The sequence below is a fragment of the Adelges cooleyi genome, unplaced genomic scaffold (genome assembly GCF_023614345.1).
Source record: "Adelges cooleyi isolate 19-005CV unplaced genomic scaffold, UGA_ACOO_1.1 ACOO_flye_CR_arks_rails_tigmint_CR_PRNA_784, whole genome shotgun sequence".
NCBI lineage: Eukaryota > Metazoa > Arthropoda > Insecta > Hemiptera > Adelgidae > Adelges > Adelges cooleyi.
In genome coordinates, this window is record NW_026096496.1 from 2,455,792 (window position 1) to 2,479,528 (window position 23,737).

The 23,737-nt window shown below is 32.8% G+C and overlaps 3 protein-coding genes and 2 long non-coding RNA genes across 5 annotated transcripts; 2 read left to right on the plus strand and 3 right to left on the minus strand.

Moving 5' to 3' along the window:
- Window positions 1-261: 261 nt before the first annotated feature.
- LOC126845376 (uncharacterized) lies at window positions 262-1,176 on the plus strand. Its single transcript, XR_007686772.1, has 4 exons — window positions 262-348; window positions 424-444; window positions 617-640; window positions 1,156-1,176. It is a non-coding gene; the product is annotated as an uncharacterized LOC126845376 (long non-coding RNA).
- Window positions 1,177-1,908: 732 nt separating this feature from the next.
- LOC126845438 (uncharacterized) lies at window positions 1,909-2,559 on the plus strand. The gene is made up of 3 exons (XM_050584092.1): window positions 1,909-1,921; window positions 1,995-2,009; window positions 2,234-2,559. Exons 1-3 carry the CDS (start codon window positions 1,909-1,911, stop codon window positions 2,557-2,559), a joined length of 354 nt encoding a protein of 117 aa, XP_050440049.1.
- Window positions 2,560-2,883: 324 nt separating this feature from the next.
- Window positions 2,884-3,534, minus strand: LOC126845439 (uncharacterized). Its single transcript, XM_050584093.1, has 3 exons — window positions 3,522-3,534; window positions 3,434-3,448; window positions 2,884-3,209 (listed from the first exon to the last, which is right to left on the minus strand). The coding sequence occupies exons 1-3, from the start codon at window positions 3,532-3,534 to the stop codon at window positions 2,884-2,886; spliced, it is 354 nt and encodes a 117-aa protein (XP_050440050.1).
- Window positions 3,535-4,266: 732 nt separating this feature from the next.
- LOC126845373 (uncharacterized) lies at window positions 4,267-5,199 on the minus strand. The gene is made up of 4 exons (XR_007686771.1): window positions 5,095-5,199; window positions 4,999-5,019; window positions 4,803-4,826; window positions 4,267-4,287 (listed from the first exon to the last, which is right to left on the minus strand). It is a non-coding gene; the product is annotated as an uncharacterized LOC126845373 (long non-coding RNA).
- Window positions 5,200-17,828: 12,629 nt separating this feature from the next.
- Window positions 17,829-22,123, minus strand: LOC126845440 (uncharacterized). The gene is made up of 2 exons (XM_050584094.1): window positions 18,236-22,123; window positions 17,829-18,008 (listed from the first exon to the last, which is right to left on the minus strand). Exons 1-2 carry the CDS (start codon window positions 22,121-22,123, stop codon window positions 17,829-17,831), a joined length of 4,068 nt encoding a protein of 1,355 aa, XP_050440051.1.
- Window positions 22,124-23,737: the final 1,614 nt, after the last annotated feature.

A 23,737-nucleotide genomic window follows, 5' to 3' on the forward strand; every position in this document is an offset into this window, starting at 1 on the left:
CATAGGTTAAGTGTAAATGTAGTGCACTCAATTAAGTAAACAGATTTTGGATACAAAAATATAGCTCATGTTTTGTTGTCGTCTAAATGTTTGTTTTAAAATAAAATATACAAATGACATTGTACTTTTTTAAATAAATAATATTTTAGTGGCAGAGCATTATGCTAAACGGTTTTGATACGGTAGTATATAACTTGTTTTCGATTTTTAGATCTGTATCTTGTTTTGGACCTATATATATATCGGTATTGGAACAATAATTCTTGAAGCAGTTATTAATGATGGCATTTAAAACAAATTTTATCAGGATGTTTGTATTGTTATTTTTGGTTTTAACAATAGTTACAGGTAATATTATATATTTTGATGTAATTAAAACCTTATTTTTAAATAGTTATGTTGTATAACTTTGATCAATTTCAGTAACCCAACCAGCTGCCGTCGGTATGTTTACATTTACAAAAGAATAGTTGATAATTTACATAATATTCTGTTTTTTTTTTATAAATCATAATTTAAGTGAATTTTGAATTTTTATAAAATTATATATAAATATACATTACTGTACCTATCCAGAATGAAATCCCTAGATTGTTTTAAATGTATTATTTTCTAGAACCACCACTAGGATATCCGGTCGGTATGTATACCTTTCTGTAGATAATTAAATAATAATAATAATTCTAATGTACAATACAAGCACTCATTAAATGATTACCCTCATATTAACGAAAACACATCTCAAAAGCAGACATGCTCAAATGACTTGGAAGTAATCCCTTAAAAAATACAATTTCTGCACCAAAATCGTACATAAATAAAGTCATGACATCCTTTTTTGAAGATCTAAAATTTCTTATCAATTCCATTACAGCTAAATCATTACTAAAGTAATTAACAATTAATTAGACAAAATATATGACTAGTCATCCCTCATTATATTTTACAATATAATAAATAGACATTTACATAATAGTTTTAGTCTTTCATCATTCTGGAAACAATTTTTCTAATTTATGTAATATATTTCTATCCATTTTCAAATTAATTCATTATCATATCTTTTTGTACCCAATGTTATTTATTTGGTTTAAATATACATTTATTTTATTTTATTGGTCCTTTTGACTTATTATTAACTTTATTCCTTTTTAGTAACCCCGCCTCCAGCTGTCAGTAAGTTTACATTTATAAAATAATAAATTATAATTAACATAATATTTTTATTTTTTAATAATAATACACTTATTTCGATCATTTTTTAAATTAATTTATAATTCAATGTTGTTATGTAGTGGCGCAACTAGGTGTTCTAGTGACTTGGTGTAATACTAAATATGATGCCTTCAGCTCTTGGAGTTTACATCGTTGTTTTTACAAATGACCATAGAGGGATCACTCGCACATTACTTCTCTAAACAAAATTTATACATACATTTACTACTAGGTACATCCGTACGTATAGGTGATTGATTTTACATGAGCTTTTTATCATTATCATGAATATCATACTTAAAAAAATTCAAACTTTTAGAACAAAATAACAAATTTTTGCTACACTATCCTTAGTAAAGTATAAAAAAATTAATGTAATCAATAAGTCATGTTTACTTATACATGCGGGCGTTACGTTATCTTAATATAGGTACCATAAATATGAAGTCGCTAAAAATATGTACCTCTTAAATTGGGGTGCCCTGTTGTAAGTACCCCCCTATACCCCAGCTAATTGCACCACTGTTGCTCTGTACATTACTATTTATATTGACCAATAGTAACTTTACATTTAATTAGATAAGTAAATAATAATTTAGTTGAATTTTGCATTTATTATAGTATTGTAAAATTAAACCTTACTGTCTCCAAAGTTTAATTAATTAAAGGTTTTTACTTCATTATTATCTAGAAATGGAAACTTTCGGTATGTACACGTTTACGTAGATGAATATACATTACTGTATCTATAATTGAATTAACTGAATATTATTTTATAGAGTCGGAAACTGGCAGTAAGTATACATTTACGTAAATAAGTTAATAACAATTTAGGCGAATTCTGCATTTCTTTCAATACATTATATATATTCAATAATTTTTAATTCGATGTGGCTATGTACAGTCCTTACTTATTTTGGACTGTAAATATTCTCCTAGAAAATGAGTGTCTTATGTTTAATTGATCACCCTCTACATAAATACAATGTACTCACGGCTAATGAAAATAAATTTCCAGGGAGAGAATTAGAAAATGTAGAAGAAAACATAGAACAGGGGCAAGTAAACCAAGGGGGACCAGTGGTCTTTAAAGCATGCAAACTTATAATCAACGATGAGGAACAGCCAAAAGGTATACTCGGAAATCAAGATATAAACATTAGATGGAATGGTAAAGATAGACTGGTGATCAATAACAAATCAGTTACACCAGACAATGGATACGAGAATATAAAAATCAAGTACGACTCAATGGGAGGAATAACAGTGAATAAGCAATATATAAAAGGATTCGAAGGGTTAAAAGCTACAGGCCAAACTATTTTGAGATTGCCAAGTAATTAATAAAAATATACTATTATTTATATGTCTTAAAAAACTGCCTTCATCATCACGTGCTAGAAAATGATAAATTTATAACAATCAATAAAATTAATACCAGGCACAGTCGGGTTAATTATTATTTAATTATCTGCCATAAATTTATACATACCATCAGTTTTTATTTCTAGAAAATAATATTCAATTAATTACATTTTGGACACAGTAACTTATTATGTGATTATTTATTTAACTTTTACTAGTCCAACACTGTATAGTAAAATATTTGTAAGAAATACTTTTTTATAAATCAATTTTTTAAGACATATAAATAATAGTATATTTTTATTAATTACTTGGCAATCTCAAAATAGTTTGGCCTGTAGCTTTTAACCCTTCGAATCCTTTTATATATTGCTTATTCACTGTTATTCCTCCCATTGAGTCGTACTTGATTTTTATATTCTCGTATCCATTGTCTGGTGTAACTGATTTGTTATTGATCACCAGTCTATCTTTACCATTCCATCTAATGTTTATATCTTGATTTCCGAGTATACCTTTTGGCTGTTCCTCATCGTTGATTATAAGTTTGCATGCTTTAAAGACCACTGGTCCCCCTTGGTTTACTTGCCCCTGTTCTATGTTTTCTTCTACATTTTCTAATTCTCTCCCTGGAAATTTATTTTCATTAGCCGTGAGTACATTGTATTTATGTAGAGGGTGATCAATTAAACATAAGACACTCATTTTCTAGGAGAATATTTACAGTCCAAAATAAGTAAGGACTGTACATAGCCACATCGAATTAAAAATTATTGAATATATATAATGTATTGAAAGAAATGCAGAATTCGCCTAAATTGTTATTAACTTATTTACGTAAATGTATACTTACTGCCAGTTTCCGACTCTATAAAATAATATTCAGTTAATTCAATTATAGATACAGTAATGTATATTCATCTACGTAAACGTGTACATACCGAAAGTTTCCATTTCTAGATAATAATGAAGTAAAAACCTTTAATTAATTAAACTTTGGAGACAGTAAGGTTTAATTTTACAATACTATAATAAATGCAAAATTCAACTAAATTATTATTTACTTATCTAATTAAATGTAAAGTTACTATTGGTCAATATAAATAGTAATGTACAGAGCAACAGTGGTGCAATTAGCTGGGGTATAGGGGGGTACTTACAACAGGGCACCCCAATTTAAGAGGTACATATTTTTAGCGACTTCATATTTATGGTACCTATATTAAGATAACGTAACGCCCGCATGTATAAGTAAACATGACTTATTGATTACATTAATTTTTTTATACTTTACTAAGGATAGTGTAGCAAAAATTTGTTATTTTGTTCTAAAAGTTTGAATTTTTTTAAGTATGATATTCATGATAATGATAAAAAGCTCATGTAAAATCAATCACCTATACGTACGGATGTACCTAGTAGTAAATGTATGTATAAATTTTGTTTAGAGAAGTAATGTGCGAGTGATCCCTCTATGGTCATTTGTAAAAACAACGATGTAAACTCCAAGAGCTGAAGGCATCATATTTAGTATTACACCAAGTCACTAGAACACCTAGTTGCGCCACTACATAACAACATTGAATTATAAATTAATTTAAAAAATGATCGAAATAAGTGTATTATTATTAAAAAATAAAAATATTATGTTAATTATAATTTATTATTTTATAAATGTAAACTTACTGACAGCTGGAGGCGGGGTTACTAAAAAGGAATAAAGTTAATAATAAGTCAAAAGGACCAATAAAATAAAATAAATGTATATTTAAACCAAATAAATAACATTGGGTACAAAAAGATATGATAATGAATTAATTTGAAAATGGATAGAAATATATTACATAAATTAGAAAAATTGTTTCCAGAATGATGAAAGACTAAAACTATTATGTAAATGTCTATTTATTATATTGTAAAATATAATGAGGGATGACTAGTCATATATTTTGTCTAATTAATTGTTAATTACTTTAGTAATGATTTAGCTGTAATGGAATTGATAAGAAATTTTAGATCTTCAAAAAAGGATGTCATGACTTTATTTATGTACGATTTTGGTGCAGAAATTGTATTTTTTAAGGGATTACTTCCAAGTCATTTGAGCATGTCTGCTTTTGAGATGTGTTTTCGTTAATATGAGGGTAATCATTTAATGAGTGCTTGTATTGTACATTAGAATTATTATTATTATTTAATTATCTACAGAAAGGTATACATACCGACCGGATATCCTAGTGGTGGTTCTAGAAAATAATACATTTAAAACAATCTAGGGATTTCATTCTGGATAGGTACAGTAATGTATATTTATATATAATTTTATAAAAATTCAAAATTCACTTAAATTATGATTTATAAAAAAAAAACAGAATATTATGTAAATTATCAACTATTCTTTTGTAAATGTAAACATACCGACGGCAGCTGGTTGGGTTACTGAAATTGATCAAAGTTATACAACATAACTATTTAAAAATAAGGTTTTAATTACATCAAAATATATAATATTACCTGTAACTATTGTTAAAACCAAAAATAACAATACAAACATCCTGATAAAATTTGTTTTAAATGCCATCATTAATAACTGCTTCAAGAATTATTGTTCCAATACCGATATATATATAGGTCCAAAACAAGATACAGATCTAAAAATCGAAAACAAGTTATATACTACCGTATCAAAACCGTTTAGCATAATGCTCTGCCACTAAAATATTATTTATTTAAAAAAGTACAATGTCATTTGTATATTTTATTTTAAAACAAACATTTAGACGACAACAAAACATGAGCTATATTTTTGTATCCAAAATCTGTTTACTTAATTGAGTGCACTACATTTACACTTAACCTATGGTTTAAATTTTTAAAGATGAACTTGCATCGATATTCGTAGCAGTATTTAAAATTATTTTTTCCTAACATCACGTTAAAACGCAAATATTAAGGTTAATTATCATACTAACGATTATATTTTTGTATTCATAACTTTTAGCTTAAATGACATAAATATTAATGTCATTGCGGGTAAAATATCCATATAATTGATAATTTTTATTTTGTTTTTGATATAATATGCTATATTTTTTTATAATTAAGCAACAGCATGGCTGCTGCTTTATTCATACGTTAAAATAAAGGTTTATTTGAATCGAAATATTTAACATAATCTATTTCCTTTGTCTAACATAAGGGATTTTTTTCAAAACGAGTTGTTTTTCATGATTTTCAATGTATTTTTCAAAAAAAAATAAAACGAATTTCAGTATATTATTCATAATAATGCAATAATATACTTTTGTGGAGACTAGTAACCATATATTATGTCCTAACATTTCTAGCGAAAAACATTTACACAGTTTGTACCAACGGTTTTACTAAAAACACTTTGTTCAAGATATACCGGGTGATTCTTTTAACGTCCTACGCTAATCTTCTTTTAAAATAATAATTTGACAAAAATTGAGTGATATTGCCGGTTTCATTTGAGAAAAACTGTTAATAATCAAAATTAGTAGTTTTTGGTTTAAAGCTAAACCTGATTATAAAAATATAATTGTTTTTTTCCCAAATCAAATATAATGTAAAATGAGTGACCTACAAAAGTATAATTATACTGTAATACTGTTACTATTACTGTACACTGTAATATCTCCTGTTTTTAGCCATGTGTCTTAGCTGCTTCGTGAGTGCAGGCATAAAAATAAAAAAATAAAATCATTATATCGTAGTAAAATCAATAGCTAAACGTTTCCTTCTAAGGCGCTCCCTACAGCGAGATATAGAATACATACAATTCTTTACCTTGCGTTATTCGCAAGATTTTTGAAAGCACTTAAATAAAGTTTAAATGGGGTGGCGTACATTTCATACATCTCTCGCCTGTCGAAAATTCGGGATATAAGAGAGCGTTACACACAAAATATTAAATTTCTTAGTATTTATTTATGAATTTGTTGTTATATTTTAGTTTAATTTTATAGTATGTAATACATTTTTATAAATGTGGTATGGCCTATTTTTAGTAGAAATATTATTAAGCTCATAAATCTAAAAAACGCGTTAAATAAACGTAAATTCTACCTCTCTTCTAGGGAAGAAGTGGGAAGATATTATTTTGATCTAAGAGTCATTTTTAAAAGCGGCATTCCTAATAAAATGTCTACTCAATCAGTCCATTTTTTTGGGGGGGGGGGGGTGGTCTCTATTTTTAAGAGTGAATAATTGGAATTATTCAAATGGCAAAAATCCCCCCCCCCTTCCTAGACACAATTATTACTGATGCATTGATCATGGAAATCAATTTGTTCCTGTATGCAGAATGAAAATAATTATGCTAATGAGTAACAATATCGGTGCAAATATCTATTGGTTTTAACACAGTTTCTAATTCGTTGTATAACGTAATTTAATTTTATAGTGCACATAGTACGAAGGATCTAAACCTAATTATACACTCAAATAGTTTGTTTTATACATATTTCATTAGTATGTTCAGAAACTTGTACAAGAGTAACAATACTGATGTTTGGAATTTTGACAAACAGCCTATCACTATTATGTGTTTAAGTAAATACATAATATATTTCATCCAAAAATTCGAGATATCCTACAGTTTACATATAGTAGTTAATATACTATATTCTTCTTTATGAGAAATGCAAATTACATGGTTAAATTTTCCAACAATCATTTAATTTCATGCAACTAAAGTATTCTTTCTTGTAAGTATATTTTCAAAAATGATTTATGCAAAAAAAATGGAATTTTAAAATATCTATTAGAATTAATATATAGACCGTGTTTAAAATAACCGAACAAAATCCACATTGACATCATGAAAGGGCCTCAGTTAACCTAACCTAACCTAAACTTAACAATTGCTGATTGATAAAATAATATTCATAAAAAAGGCATAAAAATGTTAATGTGACGTTGCCGCCGATAGTATATTTTATTTAGTAGAAATATGAAGAAATAGGTATTGATAAAAGCACTGTGAAGGCAATAATGTAAGTACTTAAAATAAGCCTATAATTATTGCACACGATTAGTACGAATCATGTTTTTGAGAAAATTCAATTTAAAGATTAAACCTGTGCGACCAATGTGCGAAAACACGGTTTTCCGGCAATTAAAAAAAAACTGTAGTGCCGAATTTTTTTCCCGTTTAGTGTGTTATGGGTACATATGAGTTCCAACTACTGACAAATTTTCAACCCAAAAGTTTTAAAATTACTGCTAAAAACCCCGAAAAACAAAAAAACTTGTACTCCCCCTAGGGGGTCGGGAAATGGGTATAGTTTAAGTTTGACACAACTGACGTGTGCGGGCATACCAAATAATTATTTCTTATACATTTCAACTCGATGCGACTCTTTTTCTCGAAATTATAGCCATTAAAAGTTCTAACTTAAAAACTCGTACGGTTTTTTTTTGTTTTTTCAACTTTCGTCTGTGATTAATTAAACTTTTTCAACTTTTACCCCCCCAAAGTACAAACTAGACAAAATTTGTGATTTATAGAGTTGCTATTCGAAGGAATTGGTCAAGTATTAAAAAAGTTACAGTGTATACAGCGAAAAAAAAAGCCCACATCAGAGTAAAACCAATACCTTCTCGCTTTGCATCGAAGCTAAAAATGATTAGTTTTTCAACTTTTGACGTTAGCTTTCTATAAAATAGCGGAAAACTATCGAATTAAGACAAAATTTTATTAGATTGTTTATCAGGCATGTCCCTATTCTCAGATATTCTTAAATCCAAATTTAAATAATTCTGCACTCCCTGCAGGATTTAATTTGAAAAAAAAATGGTATTTAGTTTTAAAACTGATTTAAAATAAAAAAATTTAAAGAAATTTTGTTTTATATGTTTAATATATCAAGAATAAATTATAATTTTGTATATTATTATTAGACAAACGTGTTTAAAATTCATCTATTTCTGTTTGAAAGCATACTTACAACTTTTGAAGTCTGATAGTATTTCTTGGAATAGTTGATTAAATGTTATCGAAGGTCTAATGCGGAAAAATAATTAAAATTTATTAAAACATATTAAAAGTTTACAGTTTTACCATTTTTGACATTTTGGTAGTATTACTTACTTAAAAAACTGCAACGATAGTCAAACCGGCTGCTGCAAAGGTTTACTTACAACTTGCCGAATGGCCTTTATTGTGTCGTCCAAAAAAATAAAATCTATAAATGTTTTTCAAAATTGTTTATGCGAATTTATTTACACAAGCAACATTCGATATTTACATTATTCTAAAGCGGAGTATAACTGAGTTTGTATCAACAGTAACTTTGCATCAACATGTTTTTGTGTGATTCAGAATAATAAACCAACAAGCACCAATGCATACAATGTGAATCACTTTGTCAGTGTAATACTTAAGCAACCATTTTAGTAGCTCGGTGACGTTATTTCTGGGATTCATTTTGTTTACATAGTTGCTGTAAAGAGGCCTGAAAAACACCAATACATTATGGTTGTGTGGCCGAAAACATATTTTGTTGTTATTTGTTTTCATGCGAAAAGCTACGGATCTTAAGCACAAGTCGTCATCTAGTTTGTTCAAGTGTTTATTTTTCGGCCAAAACTAAACATAAATGTTGTTTTCAACAATTTTTTTCTAACTCTTAATTATTTACCTACCGCTAGATTTGTATTCTTTTAGTCACGCATTTTTTACAAAACATCGAGTGTAATAATTTATTTGAACAGCTAAATTTTGAAACAAAAAAAAAACCACTGATTTAAGTTTTTCTTACCTATGTACTGTGTAATTAAACACTTAAACTAAGGTTTATTGTAATCATTCAATATCATAGCTTTTATGGTCATAATAATTTGTATCGTATTCCTTATAAACCAATAAACCATCTTGATAAATAAACCTATTATTTGAACATAACATGAAATTTTAAGCGTCAAATATTTAGTTATACAGAAATGTTAATAGAATACAATTTAATTCTAACAATGTAATATGATTACAATAATTAAAAAAATTTTTTTTTTGCTAAATAAAAACACAAATATATAAATATAACTTCCCTCACTTTTATTCAATATTTGTATAAGTGACATAGCCTTTAACCAGCACTTTGCTAAGCTATATTCTTTTGCTGATGATTGCAAATTACTTGGATCTATTAAATCAATTAATGACTCTTACTTATTACAGTGTGACATTAATGCAGTTGAGAGATTTGAAAGGGATTTTATTCAATTTTATCACTTTTACTTATAATAATTCTTGTAGACTTGTGACCTCTCCGTTTCCTCATTGTTTTGATTACATTATGCCTATACTCTACTAGTCCTCTCGGATAAAATCACTTTCAAATAAACGCTTTGATGTTCATTTGTAATTACAGAACCTTCATTTAAAACTTTCTAATTTTGCTGGTTTATACTGTGCTTGGTTTGGACTTTACTGGCTTGAAAATATTAATTACTGATTCGCATCGAAGCGTTTTTTCGAAAGTGATTTTATCACTTTCAGATTTAAAAATTCCTGTAAAACTGTAACCTCCCCGTCCCCACTATTCCCCGACCCAACTATGCTCCGTCCCCACTATGCTCTGACCTCACTGCACTGTTTTTAACATGGATATTATCTGAGCACAGAACATATTATTTTGAATAAATTGAACATAACTAAACAAATAGTAGTAACGCTTGTCCATTCAATGTATGACATTTCCAATGAATTATACAACATAATTCATTCATTATGGACAAGCCTTACTACTATTTGTTTAGTTATGTTCAATTTATTCAAAATAATATGTTCTGTGCTCAGATAATATCCATGTTAAAAACAGTGCAGTGAGGTCAGAGCATAGTGGGGACGGAGCATAGTTGGGTCGGGGAATAGTGGGGACGAGGAGGTTACAGTTTTACAGGAATTTTTAAATCTGAAAGTGATAAAATCACTTTCGAAAAAACACTTCGATGCGAATCAGTAATTAATATTTTCAAGCCAGTAAAGTCCAAACCAAGTACATTGTAAACCAGCAAAGTTAGAAAGTATTAAAATGAGGTGCTGTATTTGCAAATAAGCATCAAAGCATTTTGTTGACTTGTGACCTCTCTGTGCTATCTATGGTTTGATTCCATTATGCCTATACTCCACAGTACTAGCCTTCTAGGATAAAATCACTTTAAAATTAACGCATCGATGCTTATAAAACGTTTATAAAAAAAATATTTTGAAAATAAAGGATTAGTACCTCATAAACCCCGTGTCTAATATGCCCCACCGCCTCTACGACGGATTTGGTTTTTGTGAATTCAATAACTGGTTAGTATACATCAAATCCATAAGTAATTAATACTACAAGACTTCAAACGTTGTTGGTATGCTTTCAAACAGAGATAGATGAATTTTAAATATGTTTGTCTAAGAATAATGAATAAAACTATATTTTATATTTGGTATATTAATTATATGAACCCATGTTTCATTATATTTTTTTATTTTAAATCAATTTAAAAATCAAATACCATTTTTAAGAAAATAAATCCTGTGGGACAGTGTAGAATTATTGAAATTTTTATTTGAGGATATTGGTGTATAGGGATATGCCTGCTAAACATTCTATTACAGTTTTGACTCAATTCGATAGTTTTTCGCTATGTTATAGAAATTTAAATATTGACCGACAATTTATTTTTAGGTTTTTGTGGTTCTGGGGGTGAAGAAGTTGGCTTTTTCCCTTTTTGAGTTACCAATCACATATAATTTTGGATACCTAAAGTAAATCGGGCCATAGTAAAACATGTAATCGTTTTTGTGGATACAAAAAAAACAAACATTATGGGAATACTAGCTCGGCGTCGATGCTAAAAAACAGCTTTGTAAATAAACGTACAACGTTGCTATAACGCTGAATGTATCCCCGGGCAAAATACACCTAAAAATAATCCACAAAAAATTGAACTTCAGAAAAATTTTAGTACATTATTCTCAATTTGGAAAGTTTATGAAATATATGCGTTAAATTTTAAAATTTGTTATCAGAAAAACGTGAGCTGGAAGGGGATTAAAACAAAAAAAAAAGTAAGGAAAAATTGAGACCCCATTGCATAAAAATATTATGTAAAGAAAAAATATAATTTCTTATTAAACCCAGTAATATATTGAGTGGTTTAAGATAAGCTAATCACCCCTGTACTATCGCATAACATACCAGTGTAAATAATGTTATTTTACCTTTTTAGTCATACAAATGCATGCAGAACCCTTATAAATTTAATTATTAATATAATATGCTTTCAACTTGCGTTATATAGTTTATTTCAACCTTATGTAATTACAAATTGCTAACGATTTGTTGTTCTACATTATAATTTACAATTCCTACTATTTCTATAATTTTATTTTCTATCTTTAAATTATTGTCCTTAAATTGGATCATGATAAAAGTAGAAATTGCAATCTAATTCGAAGTGTATATTATTATACAACTATTCGATTACTCAAATCTTTAAAAATACCATTTTTAAGAAAATAAATCCTGTGGGGGAGTGTAGAAATATTGAAATTTTGATTTGAGGATATTGGTGTATAGGGATGTGCCTGCTAAACATTCTATTACAGTTTTTACTTAATTCGACAGTTTTTTATTAAGTTATAGAAAGTTAAAGTTGAAAGTTGCGAAACCGCCAATTCTTTTTGTAGGTTATTTCGGTGCTGGGGTTCAAGAAGTTGACTTTTTTTACTTTTGAACCACCAAAGTTACAAAATCACATATAATTTTGTAGATAAAAAAAACACACATCATAGGAATACCAGCTCGGTATCGATGCTAAAAAACAGCTTTGTAAATAAACTAACAACGTTGCTATAACACTGAATGTATCCTTGGGCAAAATATCACCTAAAAATTATCCACAGAAAATTGAAACTCAGAAAAAATGAACCCCACAAGTAACGTCCCCGAGCTCCTAAAATGATTACTTAAGTATTACTGACAAAGTGATGAACTCACAGAAATTGAAAATATTGTCATCATATTGTTAATTACCATACATGGGTATCTATGGTCAGTGTTGGGAATTATCTAGATAATTTTATCTAAATAAAAAATTGTAATTAACATCTTATTTAGATAAAAACAAGTAAATCATCTTATTATCTTATTTAGATAAACAAATCGGTTATCTGAGGTAATTAATCTAGATAGAAATTGTAACTATTTTTGAAGTTATTTATTCGTGGTTTTTACAAAAACAGGTTTCGGGATCTGACGAAACGCATAATGTAGTCCTAGCCTAAACATATTAATATACCTAGGTCCTAATGAATAGTGATTAGTGATATAAGAATATATTATTAATACATTGGGGTTGGCTTGTTAGACAAGTCCAATATTCCATTGTAATCCAATGTATTTTAGTCGATTATACAAAACGTCTTTTATCTATTTTTAATAGGTAGAAGTAGATAAGAGTTATATATATATATTATCGTATAATTTATTATTTATATTCGTAGTTCTCGACTACAGTGCTCAGTTTTTATTTAATGTTGATAATTTTTTTCCCAGTACTCTCGAAATAAGTACTAGTGCTATATAAAACGTGTTTATAAGAATTTTTACGATAATAATTTCAAGATTAACATTGACGAAAATCCCAACAAAAAAAATGGTCGAAAGTGCAGGTGTTTATTTGAGCAGAATAGTTATAAATTATATTTTACAAATATATATACATGTCAAGCGAGTCCTGTATCAGTAACTACATATAGGGTAAAGAGTAAAGACTATATAAGTAAAATAGTAAATAGTAATACAAGTCCAATAAACAATGAGCCGTTTCCAAAAAGTTATTTGTATTTTCAATCAAAATAAAATAACAAAACCTTGTAATAAACATTTTAAACATAATGTGGGCTCTCCGTATTCCGTAGACCGTATGTGGCCAAAACGATAGTTAAGCCTCAAAAAAGATCAATATGTTTATAAATAGTTTCAACCGATAATGAAATGTCCCGTCATCGATTATCGAGTTTGATAAACTCGTATTTACTTTTTATACCTATTTATACTATTACTGTTGCCTACATAAAAGATGACATAAACAGAGTACATGAAAATAATAAATGACAAATGAACAGAGTAGCCATAAATCACGAAATCGAATAAAAGGAAAATTTGCTCTTTGACGTAACTGTCCATTTCTTAGTACCTACGTCTTAATGGTTATTAAATTATTCTGTAATTTGTGAAAATACTTTGTTTTACTCATACATTTTCGTATAACATTTTACGAAGGTTAAAATTTAATTTATCTATTTTTCATCTAGATAAAATTGTATTTATCTTTATCTTTTAGCTAAGTAAATGTTAAATGAATAATTTAATATCTTATCTAGATGATATATTACTCAATTATCCGTTATCTTATCTAGATAACTTTATAGTTATCTTTTCCCAACACTGGTTATCACTTGGAATTCTTCGGAAAGTACGTTCTCGACTCTTATTTGATATTTTGTTCCATTCATGCATACTTTGTCAGAGTAATAAGCTTACTTGGAATTACGAATTCGTACATTAAATTAAAAAGGCTTCCCCGATGTATGCTGTCATAGCCCTTTTTGAAATCGACAAATACCTGCCACACATTTTGCCTGTATTCAAACTTTTTTTCCACAGTTTGACCAATCACCGACAGCTGATCTATTGTCGATTTCTTTTTTTGAAATCCGCATTGGTACCCCCAATACAATCATCTGCAAAGGGTTGTAATCTTCCTAGTAATATCTTTGAGAATGTTGGAATAATAATTAATATTCTATATATCAAGAAGTATTTCACAATATATAAATATGTTGTTTATCTGTATAATAAAAATACGTAGTTGTTAACCAGGAAATGTTATAGAAAAACAAAGTTGTTTTTGTAAGCACACGTGTATGTGTAGACGCGTGCAACCTTGTGGGTTAATATAAATAGCATTTGATCTAAGGGCTCGGGGCTCAGTATTTCTATTCAGTTTATACATATTACTAGTGTATTATTGTTTCACTGTGTTGTATATATTCTATGTATAATATATCTATTATTGTAATAACTCTATTTGTGTTGAATACTTGATTATCATCTACTATCACTACTGGCACTCTGATACTATATTTATGTATAGTATTACAACAGGTTATGCGCCCAGACACTCAGACATACAGTCAAAGGCACACCGGACATCGAGAGTCAAGTATTTGAAGAACACAATTTTTTTTTGAAGATCACCAAGTAAGTGAATTATAGAAATTAAGCAGCACCTGACGAAGTGTATATTGGATATACATTTATCAAAGTCGTTCAAGGGTACTATACAAGTACGTAATCTATTGATATGGAAGAATCAATAAAGATTGCCAAGCTATGCAATATTGAAGGTTGAACACTTTGGAAATTTCAGATGAAGGTAATACTAACTTCATATGAGTTGGGTAGTTTAATTACAGGAGAGTATACAAAACCAGTGCTAACAAGCAAAGAAGCTGACGCCCAGAAAAGATATAAAGAGGATCTATTATATTGGCAACGTGCTGACTCTAAATGCCAAAAACTGATAGTAACATCGGTTGACAACGGTCCAATGCAATACCTGATTAACTGTAAAACATCGTATGAAATGTGGACAAAATTACTCGCTGTCTATGAGCAGAAAAACGAGGCGAGTATACATTTAATATAACATACATTTTTCAGTTACGTAAAGGACTCGGCTGACGATATGTCGACGCATATTACCAAATTGCAAAACCTACAGAATCAACTTAGTTTGATGGGACAACCAGTCACAGAATCTATGCTTATGACGAAAATTCTAATGACTTTGCCATCGGAGTAAAAACATTTTTACAGTGCATGGGACTCAATGCAGCTAGAAAGTAAGAATTTAAATGAACTAACATCTCGGTTACTTATTGAGGAGTCGAGAATGAATCAAGGTAGTTCGGTAGTTGAATCTGTAGAAGAAAATAATGCTTTAACTGTTAGAAAGTTTCAGAAGAAATTTTCTAAAAAGACAGGCAGTGAAAAATTTGGTGAACGGAAAGTTGGGAATCCAAATGTGGGTACTAAAAAGATAGGACCCTGTTTTTATTGCAAAAAGGGCGGTCATTTCAAAAAGGACTGCAGGAAGTATAAAAAGGACCAAGACGATGCCAAGGGAAATTCGTCACAATCAAGTGAAATAGGACAAGCTTTTTACAGTGAACTGTTATTCACAGAACAGGAATCGGATAACTGGTATCTAGACTCTGGTGCTACTAATCATATGACGGGACATAAAAATTGGTATGTTCATTATAATCAATTTAAATCGCCAATTAAAGTGAAAATAGGCGATGGCACTATTTTATATGCGCAAGGTTCTGGTCAAATCAATATTATATGTTATGTTAGAAATAATCAGTATAATAATTTTATGACTAATGTTTATTATGTACCTGAACTAAAATATAATTTATTCAGTGTTGGTTCTACGTTGAACAAGGGCATAAAAATGAAGTCAGATAATAAAAAATGTGTATTTTTACTAAACAAGATCATTTGTGAAGCGGTACGCAAAAATGGCTTGTATAATGTTAATATTAGAATACAGAACCAGCCAATTAACAAAACGGGTTTCGTCAACGATATGCAGCCAGAAGCAACGGCCGTAGTAGTGGGTTCATTAACACTGTGGAACGAACGTATAGCACATCAAAACATTGGTTACGTAAGAAGTTGTTTACTTAAACATAATATTAAGGTGGAGAGTGACAATAACTTCACATGCGAGGTGTTCGGTAATGTTGTGGACTGTAATTGGTTTCAAATATATATACAAAAAAAAACAAATGATAATTAAAGCATGCAGACTACTATTAAACCAAAGTTAAGTATACAAATGTCTTACCGGCTGGCCAGCGCACTACAACAACAATTACTAAGGACTTAAAACTAAAACTATACAATAAGCAAATATTTACAACTTGAAAATACGAGAACGGTGACGGTCGGTAGTGGTGGTATTGCAAGACGGTACGGTCGTCTGAACGGTGGTGAAAGCCCGCAAACTGTTGATTACTTTACGAGAACAAGACTAATTCTTCGAACGTCGCACAAGTACACGAGCTCATCACAGCAGGCGGTTGATATGTAATTAATAATAAAAAAAAAACAACAACAAATAACGAAAAACGGTGTAAAGTTTCTTTTACGCGTGCGGTTAACGGTGCGGTCGGTACGATGCGGTAAACAACAACAAAAAACGGATAGTAAGTGATATGGTGCGGTGGTGGTCGGTGCAGTCGGTGGTGGTGGGACGGTGCCCGGCTTGATAACGCTTGAACATACCGCCCACCTTGAAGAACCGTAGGTCTTCAAACGTTTGACGGTAGCGGACAAAGCTTCACCGCCGGGCGGCGGAGGATCTTGCCCGCGGAGGTGCGTATTTGTGCAACTCGGACGACTCCATCAGTTCCAGAAACCGTATCAACCACTCGAGCTGTACTCCATGTGAGTGGAGGGGTCGGTTCTTGGAGAATGACTAAATCGCCAATTTTTAGATTTGAAACTTGACGATTCCATTTGGTTTTCTCCTGCAGTTTGTGTAAATACTCATGTTTCCACCGAGACCAGAAATGTTGATGTATCTGCTGTATTAAAGACCAACGCTTGTGGGTACTGATATGGGTTTGACTAATTTCATCCTGAGGAGATGGAACAGCGACTAGAGGCTCCATAGTAAGAAAATGTCCTGCGGTTAAGGTCGTGAAGTCGTTAGGGTCGGATGACATGGTACATAAAGGCCTCGAGTTAAGAACGGCTTCTACCTGGTGTAGAACGGTATTGAGCTCTTCGTAGGTTAGAATCCTATCTTGAACCACACGGTGAAGTAATGTCTTAGCAGACTTGACGGCTGCCTCCCACAGACCTCCCATGTGTGGTGCTGCGGGCGGGTTAAAATGCCAGTGAATCTGCGTACTGATGACGTGATGAACGAATTTTGATTCTCTAATTATGGTATCTACCTCCTTTAGGTATCGCTGACTGCCCACAAAATTCGTGCCACAGTCACTGTAAATATCTGTGCAACGACCCCGTCTGCTAATAAACCGGTTTAGGGCGGCAATAAAAAGAGGCGTGGACATGTCTGACACGAGCTCGATATGAACTGCTGTGGTAACCATGCAAACAAAGATGCAAAGGTAAGCTTTGGTAACTTTAATTTTCCGTAACATTGCGGCCTTCACTTGAAAAGGACCGGCAAAATCTACCCCAGCGCGACTGAACGGTTTGACCTGGGTAACTCGAAACACTGGAAGATTTCCCATCAAGGGCGGGTTTGGTCGTGGTTTTACTCGAAAACATGGGATACATTGGTGTATTCGCTTCCTGATGATGCTACGAGCCGAAAGAATCCAGTAGTTTTGGCGTAAAATGTTGTGTGTAGTTTGAGCTCCCGGATGACTCTTAGTACGATGCACAAAATCTATCAGCAATTCAGTCAATTTAGAATTTTTCGGTAGCAAGATGGGGTACTTTTCGTCGTAAGGAATTGGTGAGTTTTTCAAGCGACCACCTACTCTGATTAACGATTTCTCATCTAAGAAAGGTGATAACTTACGTACGGATGCAGGTACTTGTTTGTCTGTAGCAATAGCTTTTTTGATGTCTGCAAAAAATACTCGCTGCGTCCATCGTATTAACGATCGTAAAGATCTCTCGGTTTCGGCCACTGTCGGAGGGAAAATACAAGCCGAAGGTTTTCCCAATAAATGATCTCCAACACGCAACCAGTAAGCCGTAAGTCTCAAAATGTTTTGCAGATTATCAGATTGATATAAAAGGTGGCTCTCTTCTTCTTTTACCTGAGATATAAGCGTGATTGGCTTCTCTTCCGCCTCTTCTTCCAAACGGCTGTCTGGACTGTCAGCGTTTTGAGCTGGCCAAGTATTTTTAGGTTGACACAAAAATGTAGGACCTTTCCACCATAAGTCATGGTTAGTAAGTTGTTGAGGACTTAGACCCCGTGAAGCGCAATCAGCAGGGTTCTCCTCGGTTGGAACGTGACGCCACGTGTACCCTTTAGTCAACAGCTGAATCTGGGCGACTCGGTTGGCAACAAACGTTTTTAACCTACTAGTAGGGGATTTAATCCATGCCAGCGCAACAGTGGAATCGGTCCAGGCGGTTACGGTGCCAATGGATAAAGATTTTAGGTTTTTGGAGACGTAATCCAAAAGGTGTGCTAATAACCACGCACCGCACAGCTCTAACCGCGGGATGGACATTTTTGTGGTTGGAGAAATTTTTGCCTTACCCATTAAGAGATGACAACCTATTCTATCACTTGTACATACCCGCAAATACACTACTGCTGCGTACGCGGCTTCCGAACTATCGCTGAAACCGTGTAGTTCATAGAGTGCGTTTGGACTGGTTACTAATCGGGGTACACGCAAGGTTGCCAAGATTGGTAACTCTTGATGATATTGCTGCCACGCATATTTAGCATCTTCGGGTATAATGTCATCCCAGTCAACTTTCAAGACCCATAGATATTTTATCAAACGTTTTAGAACCGTGGTTACTGGTGCCAATAGACCTAGAGGGTCATAGATTCTAGCGATCTCGGATAAAATAGCTCGCTTGCTGTATTTAACCGGATTGGGTTGATATTTGTAGCTTAGTGAATCAACCTTCGGATCCCAATTTAGTCCCAAGACTTTGGTATATGTCAACTCATGTTCTTCAAACGTCACTGGTAGTGTTTGTTGGTGATCGAGTGGAATGTTACTCAGTAATTTGTCGGAATTACTTGACCATTTGCGTAACTCAAAGTGACCTTTTGCAAACGTGTTTTCGAGTTTTTTCTGCAGATCTATTGCAGCTTCTTCGCTTTCGGCTCCGGTTGCTATGTCATCTACATACAAATCACGTTTAACAACTGTTTGTACAAGTGGTTCATTTACTGCTTCATCAGTTGCCAACTGATGCAGAGTGCGGATGGCGAGAAATGGAGATGACTTTTGTCCAAAAGTTACCGTGTTCATTTGATATTCTTGAACTGGTTCATCCAAAGAGAACCGGTAAAGCAAGCGTTGGTACGGTCGGTGAGCTTCGGTCACAACAATTTGTCTGAACATTTGTTTTACGTCAGCGGTAAAAACAACAGAATGAAGTCGGAAACGTAAAACAATTCCCGGTAAGTCCTGCTGTAATCTTTGACCGCAATAAAGATTGTCGTTCAATGAGTGACCCGAAGAAGTTTTTGCGGACGCATCAAACACGACCCGCAATTTAGTAGTAGTACTTTCCGGACGTAATACAGCTTGGTGTGGGATATAATACATATTTTCTTCACCGTCGGATTTTTTCACTACAGCGGACATGTGACCTGTTTCTAAGTAGTCATACATTGCCATATTGTACTCTTTATGAAGTTCTGGTGATTTTTTGAACTTATTTTCCAAACTTCGTAAGCGATGCAGCGCTACGTCTCTGGATTTCCCAAGTAGAGGGGAATTTCGTGTGAACGGAAGATGCACTATGTATCGTCCATCTTGTTGTCGTGTTGTGGTTGTTTGATAAATTTGCTCACACTCTAAATCGGCTGGGTTATTTTTCTCAACTTTTGGAACTTCTTCGATCTCGAAAAATTGTTGTAACGTATGATTTACGGATTCAGACGAACATAAGGTGATAATTTGTTGTTTTGGACCGTTGGTCGTTTTACCCATCAAAACCCAGCCAAACACCGTAGATAGCGCTATCGGTTCATCTACCTCACCTTCTTCCTTGTCGCCTAAGAGAAGCTGTGGAAAGACATCAGCGCCGAGCAAGACATCAACTGGTAACGCTTCGGCAAACGATGGATCGGCTAACTTCAAACCTTTGATGTGTGGCCATGAATGATTCCACACTCTTTTCGACGGAACTGGTCCAGTAATACGCGTTAGAATTAAAACGTCAATGCTGAACATGGGACTTTGTTGGTCGACCGGTCGTACTTCGACATTAGCTCTTCCTCTTACCGCTGGGACTTCAGCTCCGGACAACGCTTGAACGGTTACATCACACTTTTCTCTTTTTAAGCCTAAAAGCTGGACACAACGTTCAGTGACAAAGCTACTTTGACTTGCGCTGTCAAGTAGTGCTCTTACTGTAACCGATTGACCATTTTTGTTTTGCAGAACTACAGAGGCTGTCGCTAATAAAACGGACGTATGATAACCTTTTGTTTCTGCAGCCGCAACGGTTAAATGGGTCGTGGTAACGTTCGGTTCGGTTTTTTCCAAATGCAGTAGAGTATGGTGCTTACCCCCACACGTAGAACAGTTTCGTTGGTTTTTACATTCACTGGCCATGTGCGCACTGAAACAGATAAAACATCTTTTCAATTCCTTGATTGTTTGATGCCGTTCGGTTGGTGTTTTATCTTTGAACGATTGACAGTTTATCAGCAAGTGACCCGGTTGTGTATTACAGACAGGACAGGAAAATGACTTATTCTTCCTTCCCTGTTCAAGCTTTCGTTCTGGTTGGCTGCTGAATAATGTGATAGATTTGTTTGGTTTGAGTCCTTTTGTGGTTACCTTGACACTTCCTTGCGATACGGTAGCTGATTTGCAGTATTTTGTTAAGAACGTGGTAAACTCCTTCATAGATGGGTCCTCGGAGGTATCTACTAGTAGTTCCCATTGCGCTCTTAAATAATTGTCTAATTTCTTTTGTAATAGATGTAGTAGAATGGGGTCCCATTGATCTACTGCATACGATAGATTTTGGAGAGCACCCGTTGATTCTAAAATTACATTTAGTAGTTTTCTTATAGAACTACCATCACCGAAGGTTGCTCTTGGCGCGTTAAATAGAGCTTCAATGTGACTATCCGCGATAACACGGCGGTTTGAATAACGATCAGTTAACTGCGCCAAAGCTAGTTCGTAGTTGCTATCAGTCAACATGAGATTAGATACCAAACTTAATGGTTCTCCCACCAAATAAGATTTCAAGTAACCAAACTTCACCACTGGCGACATATTAGATTCACCAACTAATTTGTCAAACATATTCCTAAAACTGGTATATTCCATAGGGTTTCCCCCAAATTTAGGTACTGCTAATTTTTCGATCGGGTGATAGGGTTGTGAGGCGCTGAGAGCTTTTGATTCAAAAAATGTTTTGTTGAGCGAATCGTCGACAACTGCCTCCGGTAAGTATTCGTCCGCAAATATTTTACATCCGATATACTTCTCCTCAAAAAGAGCACGCACACTATCGGTGTCGATAGCATCTACCACGGGTGTACTTTTGCATTGGTGACGTATTATTACCATTAATTGCGTTTCAAAATCCGAATATAAATTTTCTATTGTCGCAAACATAATTTTAAATTTAGTTTTGGCCAACTTGTTTGAAGAATCATTTCCCAATGCTTCCCCGGCCTCGTATACGCGCTGTACTCGACACTGAAGACTTGTTATGCGCGCCTTTGCTTCCTCGTAAACTCCCATTGTGTAATTTATAAAGCACAGGAACAGAAAAATAAAAAAATAAAAATAAAAAATGAAAAATTAGAAATACAATTTTTTTTTTTTTTTATACTTGGGGTCACGCTGTATACACGCACACAAGACGTGGCGGCGCGCGGTGTTATGCAGCGAGCGGCCGCGAGCTTTGGCAACGCGGTGCGGTGTCCGTTGCCTTCGCGGCGCGGGGTGGCTACGTCCACTTATCGCGTGTATACTCGCGTCGTACTATACCGACGGCAGGGTCCAAAGTCCAACTTTGCACACGCGCAACAAGTGTATTATTATACGCCAACTTAAAAACTTAAAACTTAAAACCGGTGGTTCAACCACTTAGGAAAACTTAATACTAAAATACATAAATAATCCGGCCCGAAGGACCAATAATGTTCGGTAATGTTGTGGACTGTAATTGGTTTCAAATATATATACAAAAAAAAACAAATGATAATTAAAGCATGCAGACTACTATTAAACCAAAGTTAAGTATACAAATGTCTTACCGGCTGGCCAGCGCACTACAACAACAATTACTAAGGACTTAAAACTAAAACTATACAATAAGCAAATATTTACAACTTGAAAATACGAGAACGGTGACGGTCGGTAGTGGTGGTATTGCAAGACGGTACGGTCGTCTGAACGGTGGTGAAAGCCCGCAAACTGTTGATTACTTTACGAGAACAAGACTAATTCTTCGAACGTCGCACAAGTACACGAGCTCATCACAGCAGGCGGTTGATATGTAATTAATAATAAAAAAAAAAAACAACAACAAATAACGAAAAACGGTGTAAAGTTTCTTTTACGCGTGCGGTTAACGGTGCGGTCGGTACGATGCGGTAAACAACAACAAAAAACGGATAGTAAGTGATATGGTGCGGTGGTGGTCGGTGCAGTCGGTGGTGGTGGGACGGTGCCCGGCTTGATAACGCTTGAACACGAGGCATGTATTATGGGTAAACATAGTAGAAAATCATTTCAAAGTCGTACGGACAAATCACAAAAAGTGGGAGAATTAATATTTACTGATCTTTGTGGACCTTATAATAAAATATTATCTTGTTTTTAAAGATGATTTTTCACACTTTAGAACTGTATATTTCTTAAAACATAAAAATTAAGTTAAAGACAAACTTGAATTGTTTATTAAATGTTTTAAAAATGAGACAGGTAATAAAATAATAGCAATACGTTTGGACAACGGCGGAGAGTTTGTTAATAAACAGGTTTTAGGAATATTAAACAAGTATGGAATCCGTCATCAGAAAACAATAGCCTACACACCACAACAGAATTCTTCAGAACGCGAAAATCGTACGTTGGTGGAGGCTGGTCGATCAATTTTATATTCCAGAAATATGGATTTATCATTATGGGCAGAAAGTATATCATACGCTAATTATACTTTGAATCTCACAGGTAAAAGCTCAATTAATAATAAAAATCCATATGAGTTGTATTATAATAAATTGCCTGACATAAATCACTTAAGAGTTTTTGGAACTAAAGTGTATGTACATGTACCCAAGGAAAAACGTCAAAAGTTAGATGCCAAGTCTAGAAGCGGTATTTTCGTTGGATATTCTATTGACAAGC